The sequence below is a fragment of the Hypanus sabinus genome, chromosome 14 (genome assembly GCF_030144855.1).
Source record: "Hypanus sabinus isolate sHypSab1 chromosome 14, sHypSab1.hap1, whole genome shotgun sequence".
In the NCBI taxonomy this organism is placed as follows: domain Eukaryota; kingdom Metazoa; phylum Chordata; class Chondrichthyes; order Myliobatiformes; family Dasyatidae; genus Hypanus; species Hypanus sabinus.
The window spans coordinates 62,763,330-62,780,504 of record NC_082719.1 but is presented as its reverse complement, the minus strand read 5'-3'; the positions used below and the strand labels follow the sequence as shown (position 1 = coordinate 62,780,504).

Sequence of the window (17,175 nt, the reverse complement as noted above, 5' to 3'; positions counted from 1 at the left end):
ATGACAAATTTAATTTTCTCCAGTTCTAAAGTTCTGACCATAGACATCAGAGATTTGTTGTTCTGATGAAAGGTTGTTGAAGTGAAATGTTTACTTTTGTATGTCTGCAAAGATGTTTGAATTTTTTGTTTTTATATTGTACTGTGGTATTTCATTCTCGGACAAGAATGTAGAGCCTTATTCACAGTTATGTAATTGAAATTATTATTGTGTCAAAAAGAATATGGCTCTTCTTTCAAGAAGGAGCTAGAGCTTTCAAGAAGGAGCTAGATAGATATCTGATGGATAGGGGAATCAAGGGATATGGGGACAAGGCAGGGACTGGGTATTGATAGTGAATGATCAGCCATGATCTCAGAATGGCGGTGCAGACTCGAGGGGCCGAATGGTCTACTTCTGCACCTATTGTCTATTGTTAAATTTGTGGCTTTCAAGTCGAATCGCTGAATTTTTTCTCCTTTTGTGACGAAGCTGTGTTGCTGCTGACAAACTAATCCTGCTCTGTAAATATACAGGACAGACTTCCTCATAACTGCTAGTCAGGATGGACATATCAAATTCTGGAAGAAGAAGGATGATGAAGGGATAGAGTTTGTGAAGCATTTTCGGAGCCATTTAGGTAAAATGTTTTGATATTCTAAGTTTTGTACATTTTATAGTTTAAAATCAGCGTTGTAGAAAATTTGTCTAGAGTCATTCTTTAAATGCAGAGAACTGAATGGGGAAGAAGACACTATATAATTGGCATTTTAGTGCTGAGTCTTCAGTGATGCTGTGATAACGTGCAGGTACAAAACAATCAATACACTATCCAAAATGAAGGCTTTATCATGCTTTAAGTTTCAGGTGTGCAGTGCATATTGTAAGTAATTCTTGTGGTATGCTCCTCCTGTCCTGGATTTTGAGGTGAGAGGTTGCTGGTATAACATATGCATTTGACCATAAGATTAAAAGACCTTTGATATAATAAGAGTCTCATGACACAAATGTTGACAGAGGCTGTCATAACTGAAATTGTTATTACCAACAAGTTCTTCTAGTAGAAATAATGCTAACATAATGGTTATACACTTTCAAATAAAATAATTTATTAAATCTTTTAATGTTATATTTCCCAGGACACGGACTGCTATTTTGCCAGGATTAAGATTTAGAAGGTTTAAATTGCTACTGAAAAGACTAGATCACAATCTACAGAAATGAAGCAAGTATCTTGATTGCTTTCTGGATGGTGATTTTGTTGTGAAGGAAGAACAGTGTCTTAACTTCCATTGATGATTTTTTTTTTAACTGAGTAATTTGCTGCATTTAAACTGATGGAGAATTCTTTATTTGGAACTTTGTAGGATAATGCATAAATATATGATTTAGCTACTTTACAGTTTTTTCTGTCATTTATCTTTAGCTATATATATATATATATATATATATATTGCTCAATAGTTCTATTTTAAAAATTCAGAATTTGCTTAAAGATTTAATTGTAGTGGTGCTTCAGTGAATTTTGGATGCTATTTGGTAAACATATTGTTTTGCTGTTTTCAGAAAATCAACATTTTTTAGATTCTGAGGTCTGAGAAATTCCCAGAGGATGGAGAAATTCTCTGTGTGACATCCTTGGTCAAAGAGGGTGTGGTCAAAAATATGTAACCACTGGTTTATGGTCATTTATTGGTAAAATATTAGAAATGGTCATTAGAGAAGCACCTTCCAAATGTTTTGGTATTATAATCTAATCAAAGACCTATATCATGGCTTCATGAATTTGTTTGAGTTCTTTGAAGAAGTATCAGCAAATGTAGATAAAGTGTAGCCAGTAAGTGTAATATACTTGGTTTCACAAAAAATTATTTTGCAAGATAAGATCTTGGGTGTTGGGATAAGATAAAGGATTGTCGTAAGTTACAAGAAGAAACTAGTAGTGATGAGGGGATCATTTTTAGTTGAAGACCTGGAACTAACGGGATGCCGAAAGGATTTTTGCTAGTACCAGTACACAGCTATTTATAGTATATATTAATGAGCCAGAGAAAGGAACTGAACGTACAGGAGCAATATTTGTGGCTAGTGTACAAGTGGTTGGGAAGGTAAGCTGTGAAGTACAGCAATTTGCAAAAAGACATTATTGGCGAGTAGGCAAAAAGTTGGTAAATGGAGTGCCATGTGGAAAGATGTCAATTTGTTCATCTTTGAAGGAAAAGTGAGAAAAAAGGTTATTATTTAGAGTACAAAAAGCTGCAGCCATAGGAGATGTGCTCCTTGTACAGGAAGCACCCAAAGTAAGCATTCAGATGCAGCAATTAAGAAGGATATAAGAAAGCTATTTTAAGGGGGGGGAGGAGTTGGAAACTGAAGGTAGGGAAATCATGCAACAGCTATGCAAGGTACTAGGCCACATCCAACCACTGTGAATAGATTTTTAAGAAAAAATTTATCATCATTTGAGACAACTGGAGAAGATTCACTGGCTGATCCTGGATATGAAAGAATTTGGCTATGAGGGAAAAATGAACATTGATTCTACATTCATTGGAGTTTATAATGATGGGGAAAAATTCAATTGAAACCTACAAGATACCTGAGGGGGAGGCTTGACAGATGGATTCTGAGATGATAAGTAACTCTGTGGGGAAAATCCAAGATCAGAAGTCTCCAAACAAGGATGTACCTATTTAAGACAGGTGAAGAATTTGTTACCTGAGTATTGTGACACTTTGCAATTCCTTTCTCTGGAAAGCTGTGTAGGCTGCTTCTTTGAATATATTGAAGGTGAGATAGTTTTTCAAACAGTTGGGGAATTGAATATGGAAGAAGACAAAAGAGTGGGCTTGAGAGAAGTTGTATCACTGCTTGTTGATGAGGGAAGCAAACCAGGTCTATTCCTGGTGATGTGCCTCATGTTCTTGTTACCTGATGGAGCTAAACAGTAATCTAAAGAATAAAATTTGATCCAAAATAACAAATTTCAAGATAATAAATCTTATTCATCATATGGAAAAACTTAGAACTGGGTGTGTTACTGAAATAAAAATAGTGGCCTCCATTTAAGACAGAAGTCAAATCTTTTCGGAGTCTGTGAATTTATTTTGAACTATGTTCCTCTTTTGACAGCGTAAGTAGGGCCTTTGCATTTTTAAAAGCAGAAGCAAATAGATTCTTGATAAACAAGGAAGTGGAAGTTATAGAAGGAGGGGGAGTATAAGGATTTGAGTTTACAACTAGAACAGACACTTTTAATGGCTAAGCAGACTCAAAGGATCAAGTGACCTGCTTCTAGTTCATTTGTTTGTGTGTACATTTTGGTCAAATAATCAGTTGCAATACAGGCCCTTCCCAGCTTATAAATACCTGACATGTATATAGCCTGAACGTATGATCGAGTGATTGGAAGATCAGTGGATGTGTTTGTCAGCTGCTGCAGGGCTGTAGCCATCTTTTGTAACGTGGGAACTCTGTTCATGGCCACATTTCTGACTTGCAAGCTGTTTGGTTTATGAAGAGTCCCCAGGAACGGAAACCCTTGTGGTTATCTGTACATGAAAGATGGTCAGATTTGGGAGATGATGTCTCAATTAATACTGGTAGTTTATTTTGTTTTTTTTAATGCAGGAGTTATTGAATCTGTTGGAGTTAGTGCAGAAGGAGCTCTATTCTGTTCTGCTGGTGATGACCAAGCAATGAAGATTTTTGATGTGGTCAACTTTGATATGATTAACATGCTAAAATTAGGGTAAGAATACAAAAAACACAGAACACATATTTGACACACATGCAATGAGCCAGGTGGTTTCCTTCGTGTCATAAATTATTTTTATTTTCCTGTTGGATATTTACAGTGGCATTTAGTATTAATACTGTCCTTCAATTTGAAAGTTCCGTGAGTTTAACATAGTATGTGCTCCATTAAATCATTTGTTGAAACTTAGATACAGAAAAAAAAGTATTTATTATAGCCATCAGTCAAACTTTACAAAAGAGGACTGAAGTTAAATTATTGCTTCATGAGATTGGTTAGGGTGGTTGCTAAGAACTCAAAAGAACTTCAGATCACTCTATCTTGTTGCCGTTAGGCATTACCTATTATCACCATGTTATGCATGACCCGTTATTATGGCCCTGCCTGCCTTCATTCAAACGTTGGTGAACATAGCATGAAACAGTTTAAATTTTACAAATCTTGCTTCTAAATCTCTCTTTTTACCTCTCATTATTTGTCTCTCTTCCTTTTCATTACCCTGCCCTGACAAAAGCTAAAGAAGGCTGAGTACTCTTAATTCCACATAGACGCATCTGAAAAATAGATTACCTGTGACTACATTACATCTATTTCCCACAGTTTTGCCCTCACCCTATCTTGCCCTGGTGAAAACATGGACAGACTATATACCGTAAATCAAGAAATCTACAAATGCTGGAAAGTGCCTGATTTGCTAAGCACTTCATATAGTTCAGTATTTCACATGTTTGGTTGCTTCTTCTCAGTCTGTCACAAACTTTGATAAAAATTCAGGAACATCCTCAAACTCTCCGTGGGATGGGGGCGGGTTGCTGGGAGGGGAAAATACAACATCTCCATTGACTTTTGGTAAACCCTGACATATACCTGCTAAAATTGGAGAAGGAACTTTCGGGTTGGCGCTAAGACCCTCAGGTCCCTCCTAAGCTACTCACCTGCCCCTTTCATCAAGTAGTTCCTGCTCCTTCTGTGATGAAGTGTGTAGGCCACACACTGGCCTCCTCAACTGGAATGGAAGTAAGTCACCTCAATCATGAGGGATGGCTGAAAAAAGGAAAAATAGAACTTGCTTTTTATCCTTGATTTCACTTCTTCTCTGGAACTGTGCAAAAGGTTAAAGGAACACCACTGGAACTTTAGATTCTGCACTTTCCAGCTGCCTTGCCTCAACATGTTTCAGATAGTGTCCACAGTTTTGTTTTGGAGGGCAGCTGTTGTTGAAAGTAACTGCATTTGTGATAAATTTCTCCTCCACATCCATCTTTTGTCCCTCTGCTTGTATGTTTATTGCCTTGCACCATGATCATGCTTCTCTTCCTCAACACAGGCATCTGCTTTTGTTTTCCCTCCTTTTTTCCTGCCACTCTACTGATTGAAAACCTGGTAACGTTTTTCCAGTTGCAAAGATCATTGATCTGAATGTAAACACATACTCGTTCCCTGATCCTGTCTGATCTGATCAGGATTTGTTTGAGATTTCTAACATCTACAATACATTGCCTTTAGCTTGTATATCCTCCTGGTTTACCCCACATCGGCATCTGTCAGTTCTTGTTCACAACCTAGGCAGTTAACAGTGTGTTTGTTCTCATCCATGTATTGACATTTAGGATGAACCATTTAAAATACTTTGCTTCAAGCAACATTAAATGGGTTAGCTTTTGAATTAACTTTTATATTTCATGTTTTATAGTAAAGATTATTTGTGTTAGTGTTGTGCATCAAAGCATATCTGTTAGCATGAAAATTGATGAACTTTTTTTTGAAATTGTTTTTGAAAGTCTGCTTTTGATGTAGGTCACAGTTGTAATTATTTCTACTTTTTTGATCATTTCTAAAATGTATGTTTTCTTTCTTACTTTGCTTTACGATAAGCTTTTTAAAAAAAAAATAGGAGTCCAAAATTTTGATGCCCTATAATCAATAAATAGAATGGAAACCTCTCTGCGTTTCAAACTAATGCCTCAATTTCATTTTACAGCTACCATCCTGGCAAATGTGGTTGGATTTACTCACCTGGAGATGCTATATCCACTGTTGCATGTTCAGAAAAGGTCTCAGGAAAGATCTTTATATATGATGCCAGAGGGACCAACCAGCCGCTCCATGTATTTGAAAAACTGCACAGTTGTTCTCTCAGTGAGATCTATCTGAATTCTGTCTATAAAGTTGTTGTTTCAACTGACAAATCAGGAATGCTGGAATACTGGACTGGGCCACCCACTGAGTACAAATTTCCCAAGAATATAGAATGGGAATACAAAACTGATACCGATCTGTATGAATTTGCCAAATGTAAATCGTATCCAATAGGCATCACATTTTCCTCCGATGGGAAAAAAATGGCTACTATTGGATCAGACCGTAAAGTACGGATTTTCAGATTTTTGACTGGAAAGCTCATGAGAGTATTTGATGAATCTCTGACGGTAAGTGAATAGTGTTTTTTTTTAAACAATCCATTTTTCTGTTTCATCTTCATTTTGATGTGTATCAGTAAAATTGCAATGTAATGTTTTTTCCACTTGGTGCCATCACTCCCTGCTTGGTCAGGTAAAATCTGTCAGTGAGCTGCTTTCATTCTAACATTAAGAACATTAAATAAAAATAGGGTCAGGAGTAGCCACCTGGCTTCGAGCCTGACCTACCAGTCATCATGGTGATTCTTCTAAACTCCAGTGAATATAAGCCAGCTCAATTCCTGTTTGTGTGGCATATCCATCATCTCAGCAACAAATCTAATTAATCCTCACTGAAAATATATTGATATTGGTCAAGGACAGCAAAACTCTGCATTATTGTTTCTCTCCGAAGCCTTATATAATTAGAGTAAGATCTCTGTTTTCTTACTCAAATTACCTTAGATAAAAGCTAACTACAGTCAGCCCTCCTTATCCGCAAGGGTTTGGTTCCAGGACCCCTCGCGGATACCAAAATTTGCAGATGCTCAAGTCCGTTATTCAGCCTGTCTCAGTGCAGTGGTTCTTAGGACCCAGCGGAACCCCAGACCTTATTTAACCTGTCTCAGTGCGGTGGACATTACAGAGATCTGAATCTGCAGTGTTTCTGTTCACGAAAATAATCACGGTCATGATTGAAAATAAAGTGGAAATAATAAAGCGATCGGAAAGAGGTGAAATGCCATCGGTTATTGGAAAAGCGTTAGGCTACAGTCGGTCAACGATCGGAACAATTTTAATGGATAAAGTGAGAAAGGCTGTGCCCCGATGAAAGCTACAATTATTACTAAGCAACGCAGTGGTTCAATTATTGGGGTTTGGGTTTTTGATCCTCACATCATCCCGGCACGGTGGAGAGCGCACTCGATAGCGGTCTGTCACTGGATCGAACTCAAGAAGAAGTTCCCGAGCTTGGCGCTGAAACATACATTCTTAAGTGTTTTATATGCATAAAAAGGTAAAATATATACTAAGACAAACGTTTGACTAACTGACACTAAATAATACCGGATGTACCTGTTCCAACTTATTGAGTAAGAGAACTTCCGAATTTCTTCGATCCTGATCCACGATAACCCACGTACATCTTCCCGTATACTTTAAATCATCTCTAGATTACTTATAATACCTAATACAATGTAAATGCTATGTGAAATGTTTGTTAATACTGCATTGTTTAGGGAATAATGACAAGAAAAAGAAGTCTGTACATGCTCGAACAACAAGTGCTGGAAGAGCACTTCCAGGTTTTCGTGATTCGCGGTTGGTTGAATTCGCGCATGCGGAATTCACAGATAAGGAGGGCCGACTGTACTTAGCTTCCTAATTGCTTTTTGCACCAAAATGTTTGATCGTCAATTCTCAAGTTCAAGTTGAATTACCATTCAACTATACACATGTATACTTTTCAATTAAACATAATTGCTCTGGAGCCAAGGTGCAAAACATAGTGCATACAGTCACACACAGCAGATAGCATGCATAGTTATGACAGCACAGTCTGTCAGTACATTACAGGTAGTCTCCGAGTTACGAACGTCCGACTTATGCACAACTCATACTTACAAACTGAGGAAGGAGAATGCCGTCCGCCATCTTAAGTCGTTGCCGTTGACACTGTGTTGAGTGTTTAACTTTGTATTTGGCTTAAATTTTTCTTCGTAAAATTCATCCTGACCCTGCCCCCTGTTCCGGTCAGCTGGTGATGCAGTGAGATCAGTGCCGGGCTGGAGAACGGAGGTTCCCGAGTTTGATCTAGTGACAGACTGCTCCCGTGCCGGGTTAATGTCAAGCTCACAACTCGACCGTGTAAAAAAAAAATCACTGCGGCTCCAGTTTAAATTCCCACGCGAAATATTGTGGTGGATCAAATACCCAAACCCAGCACAGCCCCCACTTATCCCATTTAACTTGTCTCAGTGAGGACCAGGGAAATTCAGTGCGGTGGTCCATAGGACCCAGTAGAGCTCGGGACCCGCCACCCGCAGTGTTTCTGTTCCATTGACGGGAAGCGATCGCGATTGAAAATAAAGTGGATATATTAAAGTGTTTGGGAAGAGGTGAAACGTCATCGGTCATTGGAAAATCGTTAGGCTATAGTTGGTCAACAGTCGGAACAATTATAAAGGATAACGGATAAAGTGAGAGTAATGGAGCATGTGAAAGGCCCTGCCCCGATGAAAGCTACAATTATTACTAATCAACGCAGTGGTTTAATTATTGGAATACATACATTTCTTGTGTTTTATATGCACAGAAAGGTAAAATATATACTATATACTGAGACAAACGTTTGACTAACTAATGCTAAATAATACTGGATGTACTTGTTCCGACTTAAAGACAGACACAGGAACAGAACTCGTACGTAACCCAGGGACTGCCTGTATCCACATTCTGTAATCTTATTGGCCAAATTCCTAGATGGTGGGGATGAAAAGTGTCACAATCTATTGATGCCTTTTTATTTACTCTAGTCATTCCATGTGTTCAGGAATATAATGTCAAAGCTATCTGCAAGGCAAGTATCTTTCCTTTGCATCTCTCAACTGACTTTCATAGTAGTTTCTGTGGGTTCGGACCCAAATTGTCAGGATTTACAGCTCCAACACTAGATTTAACTTTTGTTTGTGATACTACTGTTGTTGGCTGAAGCAAAGTGGTGACAAATCAGCGTGTAGGAGGGAGTTTGAAAATCTGATTGAGCAGTGCCACAACAACCTCTCACTCAACATCAACTAAACCAAATATCTGATTATTGGCTGCAGGAGGAAGAAGCCAGAGGTCCATGAGCCAATTCCATTAGGGAAATGAAAATGAAGATTGTCAGTAGCTTTAAATTCCTTGGCATTATCATTATCAGAGTCTGTCCTGAGAACAGCACATAAATGTCATCACAACAGTGCCTTTTCTTTCATAGAAGTTTGTATAGACTCAGTACATCACCAAAAACATTGAAAAACTTCTATAAATACATGGTGGAGAATATCCTAACTGGTTGCTTCACAGCCTGGTATGGAAACACCGATGTCTTCGAATGGAGAAGTCTACAGAAGGTGGTGGATGCAGCCTATCTATCACAGGCAAAACCTTCCCACCATTGAATACATTTACACAGAGTGCTGCTTCAGGAAAGCAGCATCCAGGCTGTGCCCTCTTCTAACTACTGCCATCGGGCAGGAGGTACAAAATCCACCAGGTTCAGAAACAGTTATTACCCTACATCCAACAGGTTCCTGAACTAGCATGGATAACTTCAGTCAACTCTACTCTGAATTGATTCTGTGACCTACAGACTCATTTTAAAGGACTCTTTACAACTCATGTTCTTAGAATTATTTTTTATTTGCACAGTTGCACATTGTCAGTCTGGTTCTGTATAGTCTTTCATAAATTCTAACATTTCTTTTTATCTGATAATACTTGTCAGAATTTGAATCTCAAGGTAGTATATGGTAACATACTGTATACATATGTTGATAATAAATTTACTTTAAAGCTTTGAGATGTGGGATTGGGATTATCAAAATTAATTTTATATTGGCCCTGTGACAAAATTATTGCTAAGTACAACAAGTTTCAATCTATCTTGCTGAACTGCAGACATTTGAGGTTGGTCCAATCCTCACCTTGTGGATGTGTACTCACTTTAGCGGTGATCCATCCTAAAACCTTTTTGTCTTTCTCCTGTCCGTCTTTGGATTCTTTTGTAAGACCAATGATCTCTCCTTTATCCACTACCTTTGGTCCTGTGCATTATTCTAAATACTCTAATCCTATAAACTGATGATTCATAATTTGTAATGGAAGTACTGCTGAGTTCATATTTAGCCTGCTGATAAATGGAGCAGGTGCATTGCTTGGTAGTTTTAAAAAAATTATTCTTAGCTTCTGTTCACTGCTTTAGTATTCTCCTTGGAGAATATTAAAGCAGAGAACAGGAGCTGCTTGTAATTCAGGGATGAAGCTATGGTAAAGATGGAAATTCCCTGTTGTCAAACTTCCTGAGACCGCTCCAGGATAGTGTTAACTTGGCAACATTTTTAGTGCAATTGTATGTGCAGTGAAACAGTTAGAATGCGCCACTTGTTTGTCTGAATTATTGCAAGCTGAAGCATAGTACCACTCTGTCAGCTACAGATTACCCTTCACTGGCACCTGCTGAGTGAAAATATTCATCACAGGCTGTTGCAACTTCTCTCTCTTCTCCTGAAGATTGTTAGATGTACATGCAGCTACATCTGAAGTCCATGTAGAGATTCTGAAAGAACCTCCCTTTACAATATATTGTAATAGAACACAATGATCTGTGAACTGATCTGTTATTTGATGTTTTTAAGATGTTTACAGAATTGCAGCAGATGAGACAACAGCTTCCTGACATGGAATTTGGACGACGCATGGCTGTTGAACGAGAACTAGAAAAGGTTGATGGAATGAGGCTAACCAACATTGTTTTTGACGAGACTGGACACTTTGTACTATATGGTACAATGCTGGGTATTAAAGTAATAAATATAGAAACAAACAGGTATTTATGCATGAAATTAAAATGATGCATGTAATATAGTAGTAAAGTAAGAGAATCAATGGAGTTGTTGCTTGCATAATATCTTAATCAATATATTCTGATCTTATGGTTTAACTCTCCTGTACTCGTATATGGTTTAAATCAATCATTTTGATCTTTTATGATATCTTCAGTGAAGTTCTGCAGATGCAGAGAAAAAGAAATTACTTGGCAGCAAACACTAGATGTAACTGAGCCAGCCCTTTAAGCTTCTATTCAATAATGAGAATGAGAATTTTTGAGGATTTATGTATTGGGATAGGGATTTGGTAAGGACTGTAGGATGCAGATAGCTGAGTTGTAGTTAATGATGGTAGAACGGAGAGATAAATGGCAAAGGTGGTTGGCAAGCACCTGAATATAGTAATGAAGTAATGAGATGTGATTTGTGGAATTATGAGTATATTGGATATAATGTAGGTCAAAGCACAGGAGGGTGCTAATGTTGGGAAATGTACTTTGGAGGCTGGAAAGGCGTGATCATGCCTTAGTACATTGAGGAAGAGGTATTTGTTTATTACATGTAAATAAGGATAAAGTTGGCTACAGTTCCTCAACTTACTGCTTTGTGATTTGGCTGGAACCATGTCCACAGAGGACAACAGACTTGGCTATGTTTTCGTACAATAGAAATATATAATACTATGGGGACCATCTGGTCCATTGTGATTTTGCCAACTATTTTGAAAGACCAATTCAATTAGCCTCACTCCTTTCTCTTTCCCCACAACCATACAAATGCTTTCTTTTCAACAAAATCACATTGTCTTTCATAATTTACCATTGCAATTGCAACCACCATCCTTCCATAGAGTGGATTTTGGATCTTATCAAGCTTGCTGTGAAAGGTATCCTATGATCATTTTGTTTTGCCCAATTATTTCATCGTGTCAGTGCCCTCCAATTCTAGAGGATGGAAAATGACTTTTCACCCCAGTGACAGAATGTCCCAATATATATTAAGCTTGTGATTAACAAGGCAAATACCTAAATAATGAAACATAACATAATGAAAAATTAAAATAAAGCAACAGTCTGTGTTAAATGCTTAGACAAACATAGGAGCAGGATTAGTTCATTGGGCCCCTTGAGTCTGTTCTGGCATTCTCTGAGATCATGGCTGGTTTGTGACTCAGTTGCATGTGGCTTAATGCAGGCTTAGATTTTATTGTTTGGATCAAATCCTTTCTGGACTACTACATTATATCCCAAGTAAGATGTTTGACTTGGAGGAGGTCCTGTGTACATTCATTAGAATCATCTGTCTTTTTTAAGGGTTAAGTCATAAAGGCAGATTACATAAAATGCCTGTATCCTCTTGAGTTTTGAAAGATGGTCTGTTGAAATCTCAAAAGTGATTTTATTTTCCCTGGCGGGGAGAAAACAATGCTAATAATTAAATGTGGCTCATTTATTGAAGTGGGGGTTTTTCTTCATGAAAATTATGCTGGAAATTTGGAATTTGCTCCCAAAAAACTCTGCTTGCTGGGTCAGAAAATTTTCACTGCGTGATAGATTAGGATATCCAGAGAAATAAATGAGGGGTAAATGAAGCTGAGGTGCAATTTAGCAATTATTTAATTAAATAGCAGATTGTGTGTAAGGAACTGTATTGAACCAGTTCTCAATGTTCCTTGAGTATAAAGAGTCCAAATCATTTCTCGTGACCAAGGAAAAAGCAAAAAATGAGCAGGTGGCTGAAAGTAAGCAAAAATATTGGTAGGTAAAATCACCATCCCTCATTCCCATTTCCCTCTCTCACCTCATCTGCTTACCTGCCCATCACCTTCATTTGATGCTCCTTTTCCAGCCCTGTATCTCTTTCACCAATCAACTTCCCAACTCTTTACTTCCTCCCTCCCAGTTTCACCTATCACCTTCTACCTTGTATTTCTTCCTCCCCTCCCTTCACCTTCTTGCTCTGACTTCGCATCCTGTTTTTTCCCCCAGTCCTGATGAAGGGTCTCGGCCCAAAACATCAACTGTCAATTTCTCTCCAAGGTGCTGCATGGCCAGCTGAGTTCCTCTGTCATTTTATGTGTGTTGCTTTGTCAAGTAATAGTTATTTTAAAAGATTCTTGAAAGTTAATGCTTGGGATTCAGACACCAGGGGCACATTGGGACAATTATGGTCTCACTTGATGGCATTGCTTGTGGAGGAATGAAGAGTGAACTGGGATTGGAGAAATAGAGGTGCCAGTTGCACAGCCAAAGATTAATAAAGCTGGAAAAACCCAGTAGGACAGGCAGCATCCATGGAGAGAAATTGACAGTCTGTAGCGATGTGCTACACACAGCGCTGAAATAATGACACGCAGTTGGTAAGTCGTTTGGAGACAAGCTTATTCAAACTTTGTGGCGCTGGCATTTAATCCCTAGTGGGCGGAAATGACATCAGAGGTGCATTACCAAAGTCTCCCCCCGCGAGCTGGCTATTTGTGAGCTGGTTCGCCTGCGCAGAAATTGGGTCGCCACATAACCCCCCCCCCAATGTCCACAGTCTGGATCAGCCTCTGTTTGGGAGGTCTGCCTCTGCGCCACAGTGCCTGAACCTCGACCGGCTGCGCCACGTCCACATGGGCTGGTTTGAGTCGGTCCACCATGAAAACCTCGTCTCTCCCCCCAATGTCCAGGATGTACGTGGACCCATTGTTGTTGATCACCTTGAATGGCCCCTCGTACGGCCGCTGTAGTGGTGCCCGGTGTCCGCCCCTTCGTACAAACACAAACTTACAGTTCTGCAGGTCTTTGGGTACATGGGTTGGGGTCCGTCCGTGCTGTGAAGTTGGCACGGGGGCCAGTTTGCCGAGCCTTTCGCGTAGCCTGTCCAGGACTGCTGCGGGTTCTTCCTCTTGCCCCCTTAGGGCTGGTATGAATTCTCCCGGGATGGCCATGGGCGCGCCGTACACCAACTTGGCCGACGAGGCATGCAGATCCTCTTTGGGCACTGTACGAATTCCAAGCAGGACCCAGGGAAGCTCGTCCACCCAGTTAGGTCCTCTCAGGCGGGCCATGAGAGCCGACTTCAACTGACGGTGGAAGCTTTCCACCAGTCCGTTTGACTGTGGGTGGTAGGCAGTTGTGTGGTGCAGCTGCGTTCCCAATAGACTGGCCACAGCCAACCACAGGCTGGAGATGAACTGGGCACCTCTGTCAGAGGTAATGTGGGCCGGTACCCCGATGCGTGTTACCCAGGTTGTGATCAGTGCTCGGGCGCAGGAATCGGCAGATGTGTCGGTGAGTGGGACCGCCTCTGGCCACCTCATGAACCGGTCTACCATAGTTAGGAGGTATCGCGCTCCTCGGGACACTGGTAGGGGGCCCACGATATCCACATGAATGTGGTTAAACCTCCGGTGGGTGGGTTCGAATTGCTGTGGCGGGGCTTTAGTGTGCCGCTGCACCTTGGCTTTTTGGCACTGCGCGCACGTTCTGGCCCATTCACTGACCTGCTTGTGAAATCCATGTCACGCAAACTTGCTGGAGACCAGCCGGACGGTTGTCCTGATAGATGGGTGCGCCAAACCATGCAAGGAGTTGAAAACTCGCCGCCTCCAGGCTGCCGGGACGATGGGGCGAGGTTGGCTGGTAGCCACGTCGCACAGGAGGGTCCTATCACCTGGGCCTACGAGAAAGTCCTGCAGCTGCAAACCCAAGACTGCGGTCCTGTAGCTGGGCATCTCGTCATCTGCCTCCTGCGCCTCCGCCAGTGCCGCATAGTCCACCCCCAGGGATGGCCTGGACAGCTGGTCCAGAGGGTGCGTCTGCCACGACGTTGTCCTTTCCCAAGACCTGCTGGATGTCCGTCGTGTACTCGGAGATGTAGGACAGATGTTGCTGCTGGCGAGCCGACCGGGGATCGGACACCTTCGTGAACGCGAAGGTCAATGGTTTGTCATTTGTGAACGCAGTGAATGGCCTGCCTTCTAAGAAGTACCTGAAGTGCCGGATTGCCAGATACAGTGCCAACAGCTCTCGGTCGAAAGCACTGTACTTTGGTCATAGGAGCTTGCTGAAGAATGCCAAGGGTTGCCAGCGCCCCTCACTGAGCTGCACCAGCACCCCACCGACTGCTGTGTCGGATGCGTCCACCGTGAGGGCGGTCAGAACGTCCGTTCTGGGGTGCACCAGCATCGATCGCGGCCTCCTCGTCCCAAGTAATGTCCTTGTCTTTACCCGACATCAGGGTGTACAAAGGGCGCATGATACGGGCTGCTGAGGGGAGGAAACGGTGGTAGAGGTTCACCATACCAACGAACTCCTGCAGGCCTTTGACCGTGTTGGGCCGGGCAAAGTGGCGGATCGCGTTGCCCCGTCTTTGGTAATCCTGTGGCCCAGGAAGTCGATGGTATCGAGACCCAACTGGCATTTGGCCGGGTTGATCGTGAGGCTGAAATCACTCAGACGGGAGTAGAGCTGGCGGAGGTGGGACAGATGCTCCTGACGACAACTGCTGGCTATAAGGATGTCATCCAAATAGATGAACGCAAAGTCCAGGTCGCGTCCCACCGCGTCCATTAGCCGCTGGAACGTTTGTGCGGCATTCTTCAGGCCGAATGGCATTCGGAGGAACTCGAACAGGCCGAGCGGGGTGATGAGTGCTGTTTTGGGGATGTCTTCAGGGTGCACCGGGATTTGATGGTATCCCTGGACAAGGTCTACTTTGGAAAAGATCCTTGCCCTGTGCAGATTTGCTGCAAACTCCTGTATGTGCGGCATGGGGTAGCGGTGTGGAGTGGTAGCCTTGTTCAGTCTGCGGTAGTCGCTGCATGGTCTCCAACCCCCAGCTGTTTTGGGCACCATGTGCAGGGGGGAGGCCCATGGGCTGTTGGACCTCCGTATGATCCCCAATTCCTCCATCCTCTTGAACTCCTCCTTCGCCAGGCGGAGCTTTTCTGGGGGGAGCCTTCATGCGCAGGCGTGAAGGGGTGGTCCCTGGGTTAGAATGTGGTGCTGTACCCCATGTCTGGGCATGGCTGCCATGAACTGAGGTGCCAGAATTGATGGAAAGTCCGCCAGGATTCTGGTGAATTCGTTGTCCAACAGCATGATGGGAGTCCAGGTGTGGGGCTGGCAACTTGGCTTCACCCAGGGAGAACATCTGGAAAGTCTTGGCATGTACCAGTCTTTTCCCTTGCAAGTCGACCAGCAGGCTGTGAGCTCGCAAGAAGTTTGCCCCCAGGAGTGGTTGGGCCACCGCGGCCAGTGTGAAGTCCCACGTGAACCAGCTGGTGCCGAACTGCAGCTGCACTGTGCGGGTGCTGTAGGTCCATATCGTGCTGCCGTTTGCGGCCCTCAGGGTGGGTCCTGGCTTCCTGTTGCAGGTGTCGTACCCCATCGGGGGCAAGACGCTGATCTCCGCTCCAGTGTCAACCAAGAAGCGGTGTCCCGACTGTTTGTCCCAGACATACAAAAGGCTGTCCTGGTGGCCAGCCGCCATAGTCATTAGCAGCAGCTGGCCCTGGCCCTTGCAGGGTGGGCGACAACGGCAGGCTTTTGTGCCCCACCGCTGGTGGTAGAAACACCACTGTTCACTGGCCTCCTCACTCCTGCCTCTGTGTTGTGTGCGCCCCCCCCCGCCGAGCCTGGTCTGGTCTGCTGTTGGGCGCATGGCCTGGTAATCTGACCGATGGACGCCACGCTGTCCCTCTTGGCTTTCCACAGCACATCTGCCCGGGCCGCCACCTTCCGGGGGTCGCTGAGATCTGCGTCGGCCAGCAGCAGATGTATGTCCTGGGGCAGTCGCTCTAGGAACGCTTGCTCGAACATGAGGCAGGGCTTGTGTCCGTCAGCCAGGGACAGCATCTCGTTCATCAATGCTGATGGCAGTCTGTCTTCCAAGCCGTTCAGGTGAAGCAGGCGGGCACCCCGCTCACGCTGTGAGAGGCCAAAGGTCCCAATGACCAGTGCTTTGAATGCTTCATATTTGCCTTCTTCTGGGGGTGACTGTATGAAATCCACAACCTGGGCGGCCGTCTCCTGGTCAACGGTGCTCACCACGTGGTAGTAACGCGTGGAATCAGAGGATACCTGCCGAATCTGGAACTGGACTTCTGCTTGGCTAAACCACATGCGTGGTCGCAGCGTCCAGAAAGTCAACAGTTTTAGCGAAACTGCTTGAACAGATGAAGAGTCGGTCATCTTTGGTTCAAATCCCGTTTGGACCATCGGGGTCACCAATGTAGCGATGTGCTACACACAGCGCTGAAATAACGACATGCAGTCGGTAAGTTGTTTGGAGACTAGTTTATTCAAACTTTGCAGCGCTGGCATTTAATCCATAGCGCCCGCCCTCTCCGGGCGGAAATGATGTCAGAGGTGCATTACCAAAGTCTCCCCCGCGCGCTGGCTATTTGTGAGCCGGTTCGCCTGCGCAGAAAGTGGGTCGCCACAAGTCAATGTTTTGGGTC

The 17,175-nt window shown here is 42.8% G+C and overlaps 1 protein-coding gene across 1 annotated transcript in view; it reads left to right on the top strand.

Moving 5' to 3' along the window:
• The window catches only part of ppwd1 (peptidylprolyl isomerase domain and WD repeat containing 1), a 34,705-nt gene that overhangs the window by 9,362 nt on the left and 8,168 nt on the right, over positions 1 to 17,175 (top strand). Inside the window, exons 3-6 of the mRNA XM_059989320.1 lie at positions 516 to 619; positions 3,610 to 3,730; positions 5,718 to 6,165; positions 10,536 to 10,726. Coding sequence (XP_059845303.1) covers positions 516 to 619; positions 3,610 to 3,730; positions 5,718 to 6,165; positions 10,536 to 10,726 — 864 coding nt within the window. The remainder of the gene's footprint in view (positions 1 to 515; positions 620 to 3,609; positions 3,731 to 5,717; positions 6,166 to 10,535; positions 10,727 to 17,175) is intronic.